At 33.4% G+C, this 19,731-nt stretch overlaps 3 protein-coding genes across 3 annotated transcripts; 2 read left to right on the top strand and 1 right to left on the bottom strand.

Annotated features, from left to right (window-relative positions):
* The first annotated feature begins 993 nt into the window (after nucleotides 1–993).
* On the top strand, nucleotides 994–3,770 carry LOC102605697 (random slug protein 5). The gene is made up of 6 exons (XM_006341406.2): nucleotides 994–1,416; nucleotides 1,903–2,164; nucleotides 2,279–2,315; nucleotides 2,598–2,703; nucleotides 3,016–3,126; nucleotides 3,223–3,770. The coding sequence occupies exons 1-6, from the start codon at nucleotides 1,234–1,236 to the stop codon at nucleotides 3,337–3,339; spliced, it is 816 nt and encodes a 271-aa protein (XP_006341468.1). The 5' UTR covers nucleotides 994–1,233; the 3' UTR covers nucleotides 3,340–3,770.
* A 5,438-nt stretch (nucleotides 3,771–9,208) lies between these two features.
* LFY (LEAFY/FLORICAULA) lies at nucleotides 9,209–11,772 on the top strand. The gene is given in 3 exon segments (NM_001288057.3): nucleotides 9,209–9,680; nucleotides 10,254–10,675; nucleotides 11,269–11,772. Coding segments are annotated over 3 exon segments (1,269 nt in total). The 3' UTR covers nucleotides 11,644–11,772.
* A 105-nt stretch (nucleotides 11,773–11,877) lies between these two features.
* Nucleotides 11,878–17,123, bottom strand: LOC102606369 (glycine--tRNA ligase, mitochondrial 1-like). Its single transcript, XM_006341408.2, has 9 exons — nucleotides 16,692–17,123; nucleotides 15,793–16,175; nucleotides 15,579–15,696; nucleotides 14,933–15,127; nucleotides 14,594–14,818; nucleotides 14,184–14,243; nucleotides 14,006–14,086; nucleotides 13,512–13,917; nucleotides 11,878–12,249 (listed from the first exon to the last, which is right to left on the bottom strand). The coding sequence occupies exons 1-9, from the start codon at nucleotides 16,869–16,871 to the stop codon at nucleotides 12,032–12,034; spliced, it is 1,866 nt and encodes a 621-aa protein (XP_006341470.1). The 5' UTR covers nucleotides 16,872–17,123; the 3' UTR covers nucleotides 11,878–12,031.
* Nucleotides 17,124–19,731: the final 2,608 nt, after the last annotated feature.

Below are 19,731 nucleotides of genomic sequence, written 5' to 3' on the forward strand. Positions count from 1 at the left end.
AAATAGACATTTTATAGTCAAATTGTTACTTAATATATAAATGAGTCATTCTTTTTGGGACTGACTAAAAAGGAAAGTAAGTCACATAAATTGGGACAGAGGGAGTACATTTTAGTTGAACTCAAGTAACTTTTGAACAAATCAATAATTCGCACGTTTGAAAATTTCACATAATTACTCTTTGAATATCCAAAATGCAACCCAATTCATATTAAACTCGTAGGCCCTACACATTGTATGCAAATGAGGTAGTTAGGCAAGTAGGTGAACTTCCACTTGCCACAACTAACCCCTATATTCATTTATTTTTTTATTATCTCCAAATATTTGTATTTCTTTCAACAATCTATTTACTACATTTCAAAAATATTACTCCCTCCGTTCCATTTTATGTGAGGTACTTTGATTCGGCACGGAATTTAAGAAAGAAAGGAAGACTTTTAAAACTTATGGTCCAAAATGAATGATAGAAATTTGTGTGGCTATAAATCATTTCATTAAGAGTAAAATAGACATTTTATAGTCAAATTGTTACTTAATATATAAATGAGTCATTCTTTTTGGGACTGACTAAAAAGGAAAGTAAGTCACATAAATTAAGACAGAGGGAGTAATTACAATCTAGAGCTCATGTTGAAAAGCTATCAATGAACGTGTCCTCTACACATCCTCAATTTCAAGTTAGGTGGGATGAGCTACAACACGTAAACGAAATATATATATATAAATATTTCTTAAAACATTACTATAAGAAATGCACTTACGTTCTTTAAAACTTAAATTATGATTCTACCTTCCACTAGCAACTTTTTTGGTATAACCTTTTGTTAAGGGTTAAAACATTCGAGAAAAGAAAGTTAAGGGATTTTCGGATAAATTATTAAACATATTAAGTCATAAGCTGAATATTAGCTGGCTAATTTCGATTCACATGATCCAATAAAAAAAAGATAAAGTATTCCTAAAAATTCATTTTATCATTTTGAAAGAAAAAAAATCTCTATCTATCTCACCGAGCAAAACTACAAGTATATAGATACTTCCACTCAACTACATCTATGGTGGTCCCATTTGATTTTTGTCTTAATTTCTCCAACTTCCTCATATGCCTTTTTTTAATTTCATCTTCCAAGTTAATTGGCCATAAATTGAAGTAGAAAAAACATTATATTAAATTTAAAAGTAAAGTTAGGTTCTTCCTTTTGTATTTTTCTGTGCTCTGCTAGTAAAGTAATGGAGGGAAAAATTGAGGCAGCAGAAAATGAGCTACACAATAATAATGGGCTAATAAAATTGCAGCAACAAGGAAAAGAGATCCAATCAATACATTGCGATGACGCCACAATCAATGAAGAAGAGATGAACAAGATTTCTCTTGTGAGAGCTGTAGTTGAGAAACAAGATCCGTCTTCTAAGGTAATTGTATTTTAATTTTAATGCTGTGTTTGTTGATTTTTTGGATGTTAAAAGTGAAAAATTGAAATTTGTTTATAGACATCTCCACTAATTTTAAGTGTATTGAGTTAAGCCCAATATTCGCTCTCCTAAAGTACGTTGAGACCCAACATTATGTAGTGCTCGACATGTTGGAGCTAGGTGTTTGTTAAGGTGTGACTTTTAGATGAGATGGTCACACACTTCATCGTAATATCAGAGCAGGCAAAGGTCATGGTCATAGACTTTTTTCGTAGTATCACAGCAGACAGAGGTCCTGGATCGAATCTCACCCCGCCCACCCATATTAAAAAGAATTTCCACATGCTTGGTCATGAGTGTCCTACATTGATTAAGGGAATGGACAATTGCCTCTTCATATGGTTTTGTGTCATCCTATATGTTTGGGGTTTGAGTTAGGTTCAAGGTTCATTTTTTTATCTGGTTTATACATCAATTGTTTTGTAGGAAGTTGATGATTTTGCGATAAGAAGGTTTCTTCGAGCAAGGGATCTGGATGTGGAAAAAGCTTCAACAATGTTGTTGAAATACTTAAAATGGAAGAAAAGTTTTGTGCCAAATGGGTACATTTCACCTACTGAGATTCCAAATGAGATAGCACACAACAAAATGTTCTTACAAGGTGTGGACAAATTAGGACGCCCCATTGCTGTCGTTTTTGGTGGCAGACATATGCCGAATAAACAAGGAGGTCTTGAAGAGTTCAAACGTATGTGTTTTTTTTGTTGATACTATTCTACTTGGCCTGCTGTTTTCTGGTCCCTGAAATGACTTTTGAACAGATCAGGTTTTCTTATTGTTAAGTCATTGTTTTGATCTACAGGATTTGTTGTCTTGGCTTTAGACAAACTCTGTTCAAGGTACACTACAAAAAATATACGTCCATTTTTACTTGTTCAGTTTAGAGATCAAGAGAGAATGTATCACGTAGTTCTTAACTTACCCTCCTTATTAACTTAAGTCATTTCCCAGAGCACTGAATTTATTATATTTCAAATGGTGTTATATAGTAAAATTGTCGTTTTGTTTATTGCTCCTTGCCAAGTGAATATTGGACAAGTAAAAATGGACGGATGGAGTAATTGGCATGTTTGGCCTCTATTTTTGAAATTAATGTGTAATTGCTTGTCTTGATGAATCAGAACTTCACCAGGAAGGGAAAAGTTTGTGGTAATTGGGGATCTACAAGGTTTTGGCTATTCCAACAGTGATGTTCGTGCATATCTTGGCGCTCTATCCATTTTACAGGTCTACTTACCCATTTTTCATTTGATTTTTACCTTCTATACATACGATTGCACAATTTTAATTCACAGGTTCAAACCCTAGGTGTGACCGTCTTAGTAATTTTTTGAAATAAATTTCTGGTTCGACCACTGAGCTTACCGAGTAAAACATGTTAAGACTTTAGATACACCAGTACTCAGATGGTGTAAAAACTCTTGACACTACCGGTATATGTTAAGTGAAATCCTTTTCATATTTCCTTTTGGAACTGTAATACGTAAAGGCTCACCATATTATATAGTTCATAATCTTGAAATTTATTATTAATCGCAGGACTGCTACCCTGAAAGACTCGGAAAACTGATTGTGGTTCATGTTCCTTACATATTCTGGACAATGTGGAAGCTTGTGTACCCTTTTATTGATAACAACACCAAGAAGAAGGTGAGGCTCTAAAATGGTTGATGGAAACAATGCCAGAGATTAGTCAACGATAGCCTTGTTATTTCAACATTGTATTAAAATCCTCTTTTCTCTCAGATTACATTTGTGGAAAACAAACGACTCACGGAAACTCTACTTCAAGACATTGATGAAAGCCAGCTACCAGATATTTATGGAGGCAAAATGCCATTAGTTCCTATTCATGAAGCCTAAGCAAGTAGTTACACATCATTATTATTCAGAGCTGGTTTACGAGGTCTTTCAGGTAATGCACTCGATAAGAAGACAACGTTTGTACTATGATTATATAGAAGAGAATTGAAATATTCAACTCAGGCTTATAGCTCATGACACTATCATACATGAGTGGCCTGCATATTTAGTCAGAGCAGTTAAGAACTACAATCAAAGACAGATTATGTTCAGCATACACAAAATTGCTGCAGAAACTCCGGGAAAAAAACGAGTACCTTGCTGAATCTACTCTTATTATTTCTGTGGCTTGCAAAATGAAGTAGCTGCTCGTTTCTGTATCATATAAACAACATTGGTAGCTTAAGAGCCTTTCTTGTAGAAATCGCTTCAATAGTATGATCGATGTTGGTTAATGGGGTCTTGTTTTCAATCTATTGAAGATAAAATCTTGCTTCGAAAAGTTTTTTTTTTTTATGACCGTGTTGTTTGGATCAGCTTTCGTGCACCTAGAGTAATTCCTTGGGATATGTAAAAGTTATAATTTATATACTCAAATTTTGTGAAAAGCATCCCATTGTCTATCCCCTTTAACTTATTTGAAGTGAAATTATTACCTCCCTATGTGAGGAATAAGAATAAATAGTAATGAGATAAAAATAATAGTCATGGGATAACAATTTGGTGTCTTGTTTGAGATAACTTATCCCATCATTTATATCATAGTGATTGGATAAGTTATCTCAGGATAGTTAATTTTAGGATAACTTGTTTCTAACCAAACGACCCGATGACATAGATGGAAGGAAACAACACTTGGAAAAATTACAGCGCAATGTCTTTGGGTAATTTAGTTACAAAATATGTATACTTTATATACTAAATATGCATATATTATATAGATGTAATATACACAACATATACCATCGAAGTGTACAAGAGTATATGACTGAAGTGAGCATTTAGGTAAGTTTCCCAAAATACTTTCCTAGTTTTGCTTAATTTAGGGCCCGTTTGGCCATAGATTTCCCAAATAATATTTGGGGAAAAATTTGGCAAATAATGTTTGTCCATATAATTTGCCATTATTTGGCAAATATTTTTGGCAAATATCCCAAATTCCCAAATACTAGTTTTTTCTAGTATTTGGGCCAAATCTCATTATTTGGGATCTTTTGAAAATTAAAATTTTACACCAAACTTTTATTTTTTACAAAAACACCCTCCATAGTAATGTTTACGTTATATTACATAATTTTTTACGTGAACACCAAAGTAGTGATGAAATATTCAGTGAATATGACAGTGATGATATGATTATTGATGAAAATGATGAACAATCGGGTCATGGTAACAAAGTCATGTGTTTTGTCTACTTCACGATGTATGGAATGATGCTTGTTGCACTCACTCCAAACTATCACATTGCTCTAGTGTCATGAACACTACTTGTTATTTGTTGTAACGAAGATCCAATTGACTTGTAATACAAATTTATGATTAGTTTTGATAGTTTTTAAAACTTATGGGTATAAATCATATTTTTCTAAAAAAGTGAAATATATTTCCCAAATACTATGGCCAAACACATGGTGAAATTTCACCCAAATTTTCACCCAAATAATATTTGCCAAGAATATTTGGAAATTTATGGCCAAACGCTAGCTTAGACAATTGATTAAACAACATTCAAATTAATTAGAACATTAACCAATATATACATGTGACTTTTGCAAACTATCTTTTCACTGACCTGACATTTGCAATTAAATCAAGACTCTGAGATTTAGGACATGCCATCATTAACACTTTGAAACGTTTTTCAGCCTCTAACAACTTTTCTTTTTTCAATTTCTTTGTTTTTATTTTTTGTGTTGGTGGGGTGGTCGAGGAACACCAAAAATAAAGTAAATAATCAAGACTCTGAGATCAAGTTCTTTTTTCTTTTCAAACATAACAAAATAACATCCACAATATAGTTATTAAAGACTTTTATTTAGTAGGAGATATATTTTCTTTCGATAGTTTTTTATGTCATATGTAGACCAATTAACCAAATATGTTATTTAGTATAATATTATGAGTCGTCTAATTTATCATCGTCATAATTTGCAATTAATAGTAGTTTTTTTTTTGTATGATGCCCGATTTTGATACCAAAAGTTCGTTCCAAAAAGCATCTTTCAGAATAGCTAAAATAATCTAAATTTTAGAAATAATATACTTCTTGATGAAGAAAAATTAAAGTGAAACAATTAACTAGATGAAATTTTTTTAAGTAGTCACTTGTCATAGATTTTAAATATTTTTCACTTATTTTTTATATTTTTGAAACTTGAGAGTTAACGTAGAAGATGTAGTTATATTTGATTATACCTTTTACAAACAATATTTGAAACAACTTCAAACATTAAAAAGTGAGTTGAAACATAGGTTATAATATTATTTCTTTTCAAATTTGAAATACAATTTTAAGTTCTCGTAACTAAATACTTCATCTGTCCAGTTTTAATTGCCATGTTGCGCTTTTCAAAAGTCAATTTATTTAATTTTCAAAGTTAAATTATATTACATTAATTCGATATTTTAAACAAAACAATTAGATACTTAAAAAATATACGGAAAGTATTATAAATTGCAATTTTTTGCATATCAATATGATGAAAAAATACATCATAAAATGTTAGTCAAAATTTTTATAATTTGACTCTAAAAAGCAAACCATGACAATTAAAAATGGACCAAGGTAATACTGATTATCAAATTAAATTAATAATTATACTAAAAATAAATAAATAATTTTTTTAGTCAAAGGAATTGTGGTGAAACTTTTCCTGTTATTATGAGAAGAGACAAAAGCAAAGAAAGTCCAAAGAAGTTAAAGCTGGATATTCAATTCTGCGAATCTAATGCAATGACTCTCTGCAACTCAGCGACAAAATTTTATAAAATCCGTACACTGCTCTGCTCTAATAATACGTGTCATCATTTCATTGGTCCAAATATTTAGTCTTAAAATTGACCACATCTTTCTTATTCAGTACGAATATTTTATGTATAATACTGTTATAAAATTATATTTTATTTTGATAAAAGGATATCATTGATTCATTTCCAAATTTATGTAGTTAGTTACTCCATATAGAATTGTACTTTTGAAAATGTTAAAATATTTCGACTAGTCCTGAAATAGAAATAAGCATAGAAATTCACACCAGGGAAGTAGTTGAGAGATTAATTTAAATTATGAATGGTTCATGTGTATAATAAGATAAATAAATAAAATATGAACACTGTACATAAAATATGGTGTTTTACTTATGTATTTTTATTCACTTTTCTTTGTTTGCTTTATTCCTTCTATTATCATTGTTAAATTTTGTACAATGAAATAACAATTTTATACTTAAAATCAGTAGGCAGTGGAGGATGTAATATATAGACAATGAATTCAACTAATCATTCCAATACTTTTCGAGACAATATATAAATACATGTGTGAAAACTTACTAAAAAAGCGAAATGTTTTAATAATTTTGGAGTAATGAGTTTATGCTTAGAATCTAAAGATTGCACGCGTCAAATATAAATCCTATATTAATTTCTTCGTCAGTCATCATGGTAGACTTAACTTCTTAAAATCCTGAATACGTCTACGAGGATATATATCATAAGAATGAGAGATAAGCTTATAGGATATATCGTGAATACGTAAATCCATATTTTTGTGTTTGGAAAGTACAAAGGGAAACAGCCTTATTAGATTACAAAAAGATTATTAGGCTTAACACCTTAGCTCTGTTGTGTGATACTTTTTTCTGTAAATACGTACTTCCCTGCATATATATAGCATACTTTAAACTTGCCAAGTAATACTAGTCTAATTCTTAACTTTGGTCCCCTTCAACTTCAACTGAATCCTTTATAAATTTTCTTCACGTACAAGTCCCCCACTTGAGTAAAAAGTTCATTTAATTTTTTTAATAAAAAATCTCTAGTGAATTCAGAGGCGGAGCCAGTATTAGGAGTTTAGGGTTTCTAAATTTCCTTCCCTTTTCTTAATATTAAGTTGTCAATCAATTTTGTCAGGGGTTCACAAGTTATTATATTACTTAATTTTCTAGTAAGAATATAGGGACTACGAAAAAGCTATTGGGTTCATCTGAACCCACAAACCCCACCTAGGTCCGCCCGAAACGAAAGAAGACAGGATTTTGATACCTCAACTTGATTTGTTGATTGCTTCTTTGGTTGATTGATTCTTGAAGACAAGCATACAGACAGTGACACAGATCCATGCTAGTGATACTGAAATAAGCTATGGAGGAATTCCTAACTAAATAGCACCTACCTAAATGAATTTTCTTATAATTAAATATAATTAACATAGAATTTTGCTTTTTTTATTTAATTTCTTATTTTCTAGTAGTACAAAAATTCAACTTATCTTCAATATTTTCGAGGATGATTTTTAGTTAAATTATCTAATAAATTAACCTTGGTGGCTTACTTGTCCACTTTGAATTTTAATTTGCACGTTTCTTAAAAAATAATGATTGATATGAACATTTTACTATAATGTTTTACTGCTATGCTATAACATAACAAGTAAAAATAAAAAAATTATTTTTGGAACAATGGACAGATAAAATTGAGAATGCTGAGCTTTTAGGTTCAAAACTTTGCGAAGACAAAAACACACTATATGATTCTTTTCATTTATCTTAGCTTTAGTAGACAGAATTATATGGTATCCGATCCATTGTTTGTTGGAAGATAGCAAATATCACATGTAATTAGTCGAGATGCACATAAATTGACTTAAACACTTTGATCATAAAAAAAACAATAAACAAATAAAAGTGAACAAAAAAGCGAGTAATGAATATATGTGTGGAGAAGCGTAATTAGAAAAAGTTTCTAAAATGGGAAAAATCCCGAATGTGTTGCCCATATAGTCGAAAAAAGGTATCGAAGTAGAGACTGGGGCTGATTGGTTCGGAATTGGAACTAGTTTTATTTGAACTAAGTCTCTTCCGAAAAAGCAAAATTATTTCAACTGTTGTATCCGTACCTTTTCTCTCTGTATGCAAATGCAGAAAAGCACATTGCTATTCACGTATGACTCTGATCCTATCCCAGAAATTTTGTAGTATATATTTTCAAAGTTAAAAACAAACTTTTATTTTATATATAGTGTAAAAAAAATCATCTTTATCTTTGGTGTAAGATGTATTTTCACTTATTTTTCAAATTACAAATTTAGATATCTTTTTTAGTAAGCTGATAGTTTAAGTTTTTCTATATATTGTCCGTTCCGTATATATATAAGGTAAAAGCTTAGTAAATTTTAACTTATAAGGGCTTATTTAGTTGGAGATTAATTAGTTATTTCGTAATGTTATCACAAACAAACATGAAATAAACTCATCTTAAAATTAATTCTGAAATTAGTTATTTCTTATCTTTCGTACCAAAAGAACACTATCCTCGAAAAATTATCTAATTATCAATAGTAATACTTATCAAATGATTTATCTATAATGACTTTTAAGTATTCATGTTCACTATCAATATATACAAAAAATGTACTACCATGTTATCTAAATAACACCTACATATACATATTTCCTCTAAACGTTGGGCTTGTAATTTTTCGAATAAAACAAAAATTACTACATTAATCTGAGATGATGAAAAAATAAGTATGTACGTGTACTTATTGAACTGATCTATAATTACCATTTAACTAATGGTGTATAAAGAATCAGGAGAGAATAGAGTACGTGTAATGTAAATATTTATTTTATAGTCGAAGTAAAACTCTTATAAAAAGCAACAGTTTTTCATCTTTCATTTCATATTAACCCAAGTGTGTGCTTCTAACAAGATGGACCCAGAAGCTTTCTCAGCGAGTTTGTTCAAGTGGGACCCAAGAGGTGCAATGCCACCACCAAGCCGTCTATTAGAACCGGTGGCGCCACCACAACCTCCTCCGCCTCTACCAGCACCACCACCTCCTCAGCCGCTCCCAACATCATCGTACTTACGGAGTACGAGGGAGCTAGGAGGACTAGAGGAGTTGTTTCAAGCGTACGGCATACGCTATTACACCGCCGCTAAGATAGCGGAGTTAGGGTTCACTGTGAACACGTTATTGGACATGAAAGATGAAGAACTTGATGATATGATGAATAGTCTCTCGCAGATTTTTAGGTGGGACCTACTCGTCGGAGAAAGGTACGGTATCAAAGCGGCGATTAGAGCTGAATGGCGGAGGCTGGAGGAAGAGGAAGCACGGCGCCGCGGACATATTTTGTCCGACGGTGGAACTAATGTCCTTGACGCTCTATCACAAGAAGGTTAATAATTTTCTTCAACTACATGTAGTGAACCAACTTTGCACTGAATTGCTAATAGTACGTGCTATTTTTTGTTTATATCACAAGAAGGTTAATAATTTTCTTCAAAATGCTTGTAAAATCACTGTTATATTGATGTTATCTTGTCCTGGTGCATGCAATTAAGCAACTATATATATATATATATAGGGTTCTTGCTGCGTATATTCTAATTTCTATGGAGATCAAGCACAATAATTTGTTTTCTGAAGAATCGCAGTTGGTTGGTTACGTACGTAATCTTCTACTCGTATATTTTACTTATAAAACTAAACAAAAGAGTCTGCAAATAATTTTCTCAAAATCTTATACTAGTAAAATATTTAGGAATATCGTAATTAGTATCACTCAGTTTTATATATAATTTTAAATTTAAATATATAAAAATGAAGTATTTTGACGTTTCATACACCGAAATCATTGCATATAAAATGAGAGATCTAGTAAATTGATTTTATGTGTTATGACAATTTTTATTATACGTTTAAAATGAGCATGTATACGTACGTTGTCCTTATACATATGGTGAAGTAGGATTATCGGAGGAACCACCAGTGCAGCAGCAGCACGAGAGAGAAGCGGCAGGAAGCGGTGGGGGCGGGACATGGGAAGTTGCGGCAGGTGGTGGTGGGAGAATGAAACAAAGGAGGAGGATGAAAGCGGCGACGGCGACGGCGACGGGGAGGGAGAGAAGAGGGGCGTCAGGAGAGGAGGATGATGAAACGGAGGAACCAGGAGAAGAAGATGATGAGAATATTAACGAAGGTGGAGGAGGAGGAGGAGGAATAAGCGAGAGACAAAGGGAGCATCCGTTTATCGTGACGGAGCCAGGGGAAGTGGCACGTGGCAAAAAGAACGGCTTGGATTATCTGTTCCATCTCTACGAACAATGCCGTGATTTCTTGATCCAAGTTCAGACTATTGCTAAGGAACGAGGTGAAAAATGCCCTACTAAGGTCACCTTCCTTTTCTCTCTTTCTCTTTTTATTAATTACTATAACTCTGAAACACAATAGTATAATTGTGCTGATAAAGTTAGTGAGTCGTCGTAGTAGTAGTAGTTGGGGGGAAAGGTCGTGCATAAAAATGAATGTGGTAACAGAGGACCTCGTTAATTGGGTCTAAGAGTAACCATTAGCTGTCCACAAGTAAACTCGACAGCTAAGGTACGGACTGATGGGCTCAACCATAAAAGCTTGAATTTCAGCCCTTGCCCCATTACTCCATTTGTACTTCCACTCACGTACCTCCACCTGTAACCTTGTCCTTACCACATCCATAGTCTACACCTTGTGCATTCTAATTAACTTACTACTCGTATCATTTTTCAAATTTTGAGATTTAAACAAATTTATTTTTAATCGTAAATTTTTCATTGTGAATTAAGTTAATTAAAAAAATTTGAAGAATCAATGCACAAATATCTTGTCAAACTTAAATTGTTTAACTCTCAGTACTGCATAAATTGGGACGGTACACAGAATCTAGGACAGTTACAGAGAGTTATCGCGTATTGGATGGTTGATTCACGAGTGTGTTGAATATGCAGGTGACGAATCAGGTGTTCAGGTACGCGAAGAAGGCAGGGGCAAGCTACATAAACAAGCCCAAAATGCGACACTATGTGCATTGCTATGCACTTCATTGTCTTGACGAGGATGCTTCCAATGCTCTAAGGAGAGCTTTCAAGGAGCGAGGAGAGAATGTTGGGGCATGGAGACAGGCGTGTTACAAGCCATTGGTGGCTATAGCTGCTCGACAAGGCTGGGATATCGATGCTATCTTCAATGCACATCCTCGACTTGCCATTTGGTACGTCCCCACCAAGCTCCGCCAGCTGTGTCATTCTGAAAGAAGCAACGCGGCTGCAGCTGCTTCTAGCTCGGTTTCTGGTGGTGTTGCTGATCACCTGCCGCATTTCTAATTGTGCTTCTGATGATGGCTGTTTACAAAGTATATCAATCTCTCTGACTTAGCCACTATGTTAACTTCCCTACTTTATTCTACTGTTGATGTAATCTTTTCGGCTTAAAGATCAAAATTTTCTGCATAACATGGAGGTCCCTCATTTCCCTTCTGTAACTGCTTAAAGTTCTAACATCTCTAACACACATAATGGTTCAACATAATGGACAAAAACAACAGAATAGACTAAAAATAAGACCACAAATAAGGAAAATGAATTATGGGACTAAATGGTACAAAGTACTCTCATTGCACAAGGATTTACTGTCACTTTGATGCATGATTGTCAAACAAATTGTCGATGTGTAACAAATCAATCCGCTAATAAACATTCTCAATTCAGGGGATCAAGAAGAATGGGTAGGGTATTTCCATAACACATCACCCCATGTGCTCTGCCCATCAGTTACCTCCTTAATAACAGATGCTACTTCATCCACATTCACACGAATCTGCTGCTTGCTGTCTCTTTCACGGATCGTCACAGAGGATGCTGAATCCACTGTAATGGCAAAGGGAACTCCAAGTTCATCTGTTCTTGCATACCTTTTCCCTATTGACGTACCTATAGCACAAAATCACATGGTCAGTGAAGAATTATATAGCCGACCCAACTTGTTTAGCACTTGAGGCATAGTTATTGTATTAGCAGTTCATCAACCTCAAAGTATATAAACATATTTTAGTGCTACAATAAAACCAGGTTATCATAGTTTGATACGGCTGCTGCTGATTTCTCATATATTAGTCAATATAACTTCGTTGGTAAACAAGGGAAACTTTAGCATATATATGAGTATTGTATAATAACAGTCTCCGGTGCACACATCTTCAGACATGACCAGATTTATATATCACAAGGAGACCAGCACCATAATGGATAGCGCACAAGGATAAATTGGAGTCCCCGTGTACGGTAAGTCAAAAGAAGAAGTCAAACTCAAATTCTGCATTTAGACAATGCAAACACAGAAGTTGTTTGCCGTGTAAGCACCAACCTTGGCCAGACTTTGAAGTTACTACCTATTGTACTTAGAGGGTCAGCAAACAAAGTTGATAGACCGAAAATATTGGCCTGAACAGGTGGACCTTAATGAACATCGGACAATACATTATGTCAATTACTCAACATGAATCTAAATATTGTTTCAAATTTTATTTAGTTAACTTACAAATTTCTGGGTGAATGTAGTTCTCCCTTTTCTTATACTAGTAGTGTTCCGGGCCAGCTTGTACACCTAGACTTTTGCACCAGTTACCAGCTGGAATGAACATCATAGAGACTAGTTCGAATTCCACTAGAGGCAAAAGAAAGTAGGTTATTCCCTTCTGCCTAAGCATTAGTGAACAGAGTTGGATAACACTATTAAGTGCAATTCCCAGTGAACATCAATCCAATATTGCAACCAATGTTAGAATTTGCTTAAAACTATCTTAGTTCTAAGCCAACGTAGAAAACATATCTTAATAAGAGTCTGAAGTAATGTCCACATATCGATTTCTTATCACTGTCCTAAGTGAAAAGGACAAACAAATAATTCGTAAGCAACTGATAGCTCAAATTAGTCATTCTCAGAAATGGCAAAATGAGTATACAGGTGACATGTAAATGAACGGGTGGAGAATAAATCTCCAACACCCTAGATTCAGATAGCTTTTCACGGAAAATCAAATAGAAAATTAGTGATGGATTTTGAAATTAACATTTATATCAATTGAAAGAAAGGGTACTCATTATACTTGTCAAAGGAAAGAAAAGTGACAGTCCTAAATCAGAAGTTGCTACAGCTTAGTGCTTAGAATAACTTTCGAAGACAAGAAGGATACCTGTTATGTCAATCTTATACGAGATCCCATAGACAGTCAGTGACTTAGCAATTTCTCTCGCAATTTCCTCATATTGTTGATTCTGAACCAACGGAAACACCGTGCATTTGATAGGAGCTACGAGAGGAGGGAAACTGAAAAAGTTCATTTGTTCATCACCATCTCTGCTAGGTCTGGTGTTGAAAGAATGCTCATAGAGGCAGTATATTATCCTCCCAATACCAAAAGATGGCTCAATGACTGATGGAGTAAAAACCCTCTGATGCTCCTTCTTTATTTCCTTGGAGATGGACACCATATTCTTGTTTATAGTGACAACCTTGTCAAGCGTGCAAACATTAAATGTGGCCTCCCCCTTAGACTCCAATGTTTCTTTCATTTCCATTGCTTCTTTTTCACCCATAGCCTTGCAACAGAAACAAATAATTACACTTAATAATTAACCCTCACATGAAAGGCGTAAACGAGTAAACTAATGCAATACTATCAGGTACCTCCAGTGCTTCAACCACCATTTTTTGGTTACCCTTAAAAGCAAGACCCAGCTCCTTTTTCGCTGGAACTATTATAAGCTTCTGAAAATAGAGATAACAAATTAAGCTAGTAAGCATGTTTATGTATTTTATTCAGGATTAGATTATCTTGTTCAGGGGTTGAGAGAAAGAGAAACACCTCTACTTCCCTGGGCTCTGGAAACTTTTCATGGGCCACAAGAGGCACACCACTTTTATCCTGCAATAGGTACTCAGTTCAGTATAGAATTGTTTACAACAAATAACATCATACCCAGTCTATTCCCACAAAGTGTGGAAGGATCGAGTGTACGCAGACCTTACCTCTACCTCAAGTAGAGAGGCTGGAAAAATACCCAGTATACAATTGTTTACTTAGAAAAAATACGTCCATTTGCATGAAACCTAGGCTAACCATAAGTTATCCGATAGATCCCGAAAAGAAGAAAACAGTGAACCTGGAAATTCAAACGCCAAGCAACTGATGAAGCACCATAAGAGAAGACTGGGAAGGGGGCTTTAAGAATAGAAAAAAAACTAACAGAATGCCCTATTTTATGTTAGCCTTACCGTGTGAGCACGCAAGTCATAGGTAGATCTATCAGCTATACCAACACATTCAATCCATCCATAGGAACATTCAATTTCAGCATCCCAACAGTCTGCCGCATAATGTGCCATTTCGTTTGCAAGATGTTGTCGAAACCGTAACCGATCTTTGTCAATACCAAGATGAGTAAGAAATAGATATACTCTTCCTATAAAATATCCAAGAGTTTCATTGTTGACAACTCCCTACAGCAATAACAGTGTGATGAGTCATTTTCAAATATGGATAATGGAAATCAGAGAGATTATCCAGGAGAGAGGAAGAAACAAAGGAGAAGTTAATCGTTGACATTAGCTAACCTGGGCGACTGCTTCACCAATATTTATTCTCCTTGCTGATCTTCCAGCCACCTGATCTTCCCTTGGGAACATCAAGAACTCCAAATTTGCAACATCAGGAAATTTTGGATGAGACTTATCCTCTGGGTCAACAAAGTGCTCAATCTCAGCCAGTGTAAATTCACGGACTCTCAGGAGACCTTGACGTGGTGAGATCTGCATATCTTGTCATCTTAAATTATTTACAAAAATGCAAACATGGTCCTTCTATGAGCTAGCTAGAGAGGTAAAATAAATCAAGAAAGCTTCATTAACATATAGATCAAATAAAAATTAACCAAAAAAGGGGGAAAAAGGGTTGGGTAAAATATTGAAGCATATTAGCCTAACATTTCTACAGAAAATGTATTAGCATAATGCTATTAGTTGCACACTTGAAGCATCACTCATGTCTTCTTCACCATACACAAGGCAGCAGATTAAGATAGAACAGTCTACAGATTCTGATCATTAGCAATGTGGAGAAACTTAAGTGCCCAGACCACTACTTATTCACCCTTCAGAAGTCCTCAAATTATACTTTTTCCAGATAGATAGTAGAAAAATACAAATATGATCAGGATACACATCAGAAAAACAAAGGCAACAGTAAGATTCGCTTTTTAACCTCATTTCTAAAAGCTTGACCAATCTGTGCAGCCGCAAAAGGAAGCTTATTTCCATTGTAATAGTACAAGTCCTTGAAGTTGACGAAAATGCCTTGAGCAGTCTCTGGACGCATGTAACTGCACGCAAATGAAGACAGACAGGATATTCAAAAAATATCTCTATCAAACTAAGCAAAAGCAATGGGTTAGCACAGCTCTAAATGATATTCTTACCCAGGACTCACGCCAGATGGCCCAATTGAGGTTTGGAACATGAGGTTGAAAGGATAAGGGGCAGAAAGAGGGTTCTTGGTATCAGGAGCAGTAATGCCATATTCCTTAATCTTAGCACCGAGCTCTTCAGAAGAAAGATCATCCAAAACAGCAAGCACATGCCTGAATTCCGCAGCCTTTTCAGCAGGAAGATTAGGATCTCTCTCAAGCTTGTCTTTGCAAAAGTCCTTGAGCAGATGATCAGCACGATAACAAGTGCCAGTCTTTTCGTCTTTCACCATAAGATCAGTGAACTTATCCACATGACCTGACGCCTTTAACACAACCTCAGGTGTAACACATGGGCAATCAACCTCTAACATGTTCTCCTCAAGAACAAAATGCTGAATTACAAAAGCACAAGTCACCAATTGAAGTTATCTTAACACACATCATATATAAACATGGCAGAACCCATCTTGTCTCAAGAAAGAAAGAACATAATACAACAATCTCCATACAAATCCATGATCATGAACATGTCTAACTAAACCCATACCATTAGCTGACATTTGCTAGCTGGTTAGAATTACGCACATATTAGTTATTCTATCTGCTATCCCACCATAAGATAATACACCAATTCCCTCCTAACTTATACAAGTAGTCACGCGGGTTTCTAAATTGCAAATCAAAAGTGGTATTAATTGTAAACGTGAACAATTTATTTCCTAACTTGGCTACCAAATTAATACATGAATAATTTGCTTCTTTAGTAGCTACCAAACAAACCCTACCATCTGAGCAACAACCCCTTCTTGCCTCCAATTACAAACGACCCCTTACTGTTTACCATCCTGATTGAATAACCCCAATTGAGTAAAGAACATATATAAGAACAAAACAAGAAAAGGAGAAACCTGGCGCCAGAAGGCGAGGACATTGGATTTAACGGCACATCCAGGAGGGCCATAGTCATAAAGGCCAGCAACCCCACGATAGATCTTGAAAGAGGGTATGTAAAAAAGACGGCGTTCAAGGGTATTAGTCACAGCTTGCCGGAAAGTTTCTCTGTTCTGAGCTTCTTGTGCAGGGTCCATTTTTGACAGAATCACTCAGAATTCAGATCGATTTATCCAAGAATATATCAGAGAGGTAAAGATATTTTTCGTCTCCACTATGGATAACGGATATTTTTAAGGTAATTCAATATTCCGGTCCCCCACACTATGGTTCTTTTGGGCTATTGCTCCTAATTCACGCCAGTCCAGTTTCTTCTTCGCCAATTACTCATCATTTGTATGCTTTCAAGAATTTGACCAGACCCACAGTGGCACTGGCACACAGTCTAAATTGTTTTTGCCTTTTCACTATTTAGCCAAAAGACACCGTTAAAACACGCTAACAAAATGCTTGCTCCGAATATTTAAGGGTCGTTTAGTTGACGGTATAAATTTATATTACTCCTTTAACTAAATACATGTTTTTTCTATTTATTTTTATTTATTTGATATATTATTTTGAATGTTTAACAAGTATTATAAAATTAATGAATAATTTATCATATTGTGTCTATTTTACCTTTGCTATTAAATATTATTAATATTTATTTTTTCAATTTTTAAATGGTGTGATTTGGTAAAATTATATCTATCATTTACTGTTTTTTAATTCATGTGTCAAGTCAATGATGAACAACTATTATTGAACAGAAAGAGCGTAGAACATAAGTAAAATTTCAAACTTAATTGAGATATCTAATCTTATTTCATTCAATTTAGATAATTTTATCCTGCCTTATAAATATGATAAATTAGTTTATAAACTATAATCTCAGAGCTATAATTTTGAAATAATTTAGTTTTTATAGAGAACAATCTATGTTTGAACTGGACACATGTTAAAATCTTATTTTAGCATCAGAAAATAAAACAGTCATGATGATTTATTTTTTAATACATAAACTTAAAAAATTATAAACACTAAATTTAAAAATGTTAAATTAATCTAATATATATCAAATATTTTAAGAAAAATTATGTCAATAGATGGTAGATGTATTGGAGATTTGTTAGATGATGGTGACGGGTGTGGGACAATAATTAGTGATAATGGTGGGGGTTAGTTATATTTAAATGTGTTTTATATTTAAAGTTCCTACCGATGATTTTCATTTGTATTTGCTTTCCATGCAAACACACCTCAAGAGTTGGTGTATTATCAAATGTTGGGACTTGACATGCAACATACTCTCAAGTTGTTCAACGGTAACAATTTCTTTATTTATTTTCCTTTAAAGAAAGGTTCAATAGGTAATATACGTCATTTACTAAGCATTTAGATAGACAATCAAATATGATGATAATACACGTCATATACAGCGTATTTAGAGAGCTTTATCAAAATATCTAAAGTTTTAGAGTAATATTTTAAAATTAATAAGGGTGATTTGATAAAAGTAACGCATTATTCGAGCCTATAAAAATCATCTTCGTCGAAAACCCTAACAGACGCTTCTAGCCTATCACTATACATTGTCTCTTCGCCCATCTCCATGGCTGCAACAAAGCCTTTATATGATTTTTTTGTTCACTTCCACTCTATGCCTACAAATAACATATAAAGTATAATTTTTTTGTCCTTTCATCTTTGATCTTTCCTTCGATTTTGACAACACTTTATGTATTATTCAAGAATTTAAGGATATCGATCTAAGATCTAATTTCTAGTAATTATTTTTTATTTTAAGGTTTGGATCTAAAAATTTCTGCTAATAAGTTTCAGATCTGATATCATATAAATGTCAGTTTTCTTTATTTATCTCTGCTTTTAATTTAAGTCATTTGATTGAAATTTTAATTCTTTTTTCATAATTTTTCAATTCAAGGTTCCAAGCTAGAGATTTAATTGAACAAGTATAAGGAATATCGCCATAAAAGGTTAGTGTTCTCTCTATCTAGCTCTTTTTTAAAAAAAAAATAGTCATTAATCTTTCTTTAAAGTTACTTCTCTTTATTAAACTATGAATTTGAGAACTCTATTGAAGAATGTTTCATATTTTATACGTGTCAGATCAAAATTTTATGCTTTAACGATTAATCATTTAACAAAATCAACTTTCGTTCTAAAATTATATTTTTATCAGTAACACTATTCAAATTAGTGACATTTCCTAACATATTTTCACTATTATTTATCCTTATAAAATAAAAACAATAAAACTGTACTTTGAAATAAAAAATGAAGTGAATTACATTAAATTAATTATAATTTAAATTCTCGATCATTTCTTTTGAGGATTTTTCATTAAACAGAAAAAGACATATTAAAAATTAAAATGATTAACACTATAAAAATATAAATTTAGGATGAATATTTTTCTTTGTGGGATTTAGGCCACATATACATATATATATATCTAATCAAGTTGGATAGAATTTCGTTGAAAAAATATGTCCCATCTAATTTGATGGTGCATTATATTACGTCTAACAACATAATTTTTATTAAATAATTTTGTTTGTGACTGACTCAATTTTTTTTATTAAATAGATGAATAATTAATCAACTGGTTATTCTTTATTTGTTTGTTTGTTGCCTTATATATATATACTAGTAAAGAAAGCCCGGGCGCTGCCCGGGCCCAACATTAATAAAGTTATATTGTTACTCTCTCCATCTCATATTAGATGAGAATCTTACTAAAAAAAAAAAATTCATATTATTTGAGCACTTATTAAATTAGGATAGAATTAATTAATTCTTTTCCATTTTACCCTACAATTAATATGACTATTCCTATATTGTATGTGTATTTTTTGTAACTCATTTCAATGTGCATTGATATAAACAAAGGGTAAAATGGTGAAGTCTTCCAATGTATTAATGATTTCTTAATCACCGTGTAAAGTTGGAAGTGCCCATCTAATATGGGACGGAGGGAGTATAGTTTATGTATTG

The sequence above is a fragment of the Solanum tuberosum genome, unplaced genomic scaffold (assembly GCF_000226075.1).
Source record: "Solanum tuberosum cultivar DM 1-3 516 R44 unplaced genomic scaffold, SolTub_3.0 scf00026, whole genome shotgun sequence".
NCBI lineage: Eukaryota > Viridiplantae > Streptophyta > Magnoliopsida > Solanales > Solanaceae > Solanum > Solanum tuberosum.

Bases quoted from the DNA above. Each gene is read 5' to 3' on its own strand.
- LOC102605697 (XM_006341406.2), top strand. From the start codon at position 1,234: ATGGAGGGAAAAATTGAGGCAGCAGAAAATGAGCTACACAATAATAAT. The intron at 2,316-2,597 runs GTACACTACAAA...TTGATGAATCAG, and splicing joins TTAGACAAACTCTGTTCAAG to AACTTCACCAGGAAGGGAAA. The intron at 2,704-3,015 runs GTCTACTTACCC...TATTAATCGCAG, and splicing joins GCGCTCTATCCATTTTACAG to GACTGCTACCCTGAAAGACT.
- LOC102606369 (XM_006341408.2), bottom strand. From the start codon at position 16,871: ATGGACCCTGCACAAGAAGCTCAGAACAGAGAAACTTTCCGGCAAGCT. The intron at 15,128-15,578 runs GTTAAAAAGCGA...CAAGATATGCAG, and splicing joins GTCAAGCTTTTAGAAATGAG to ATCTCACCACGTCAAGGTCT. The intron at 14,244-14,593 runs GTAAGGCTAACA...TACCTATTGCAG, and splicing joins ATGACTTGCGTGCTCACACG to GATAAAAGTGGTGTGCCTCT.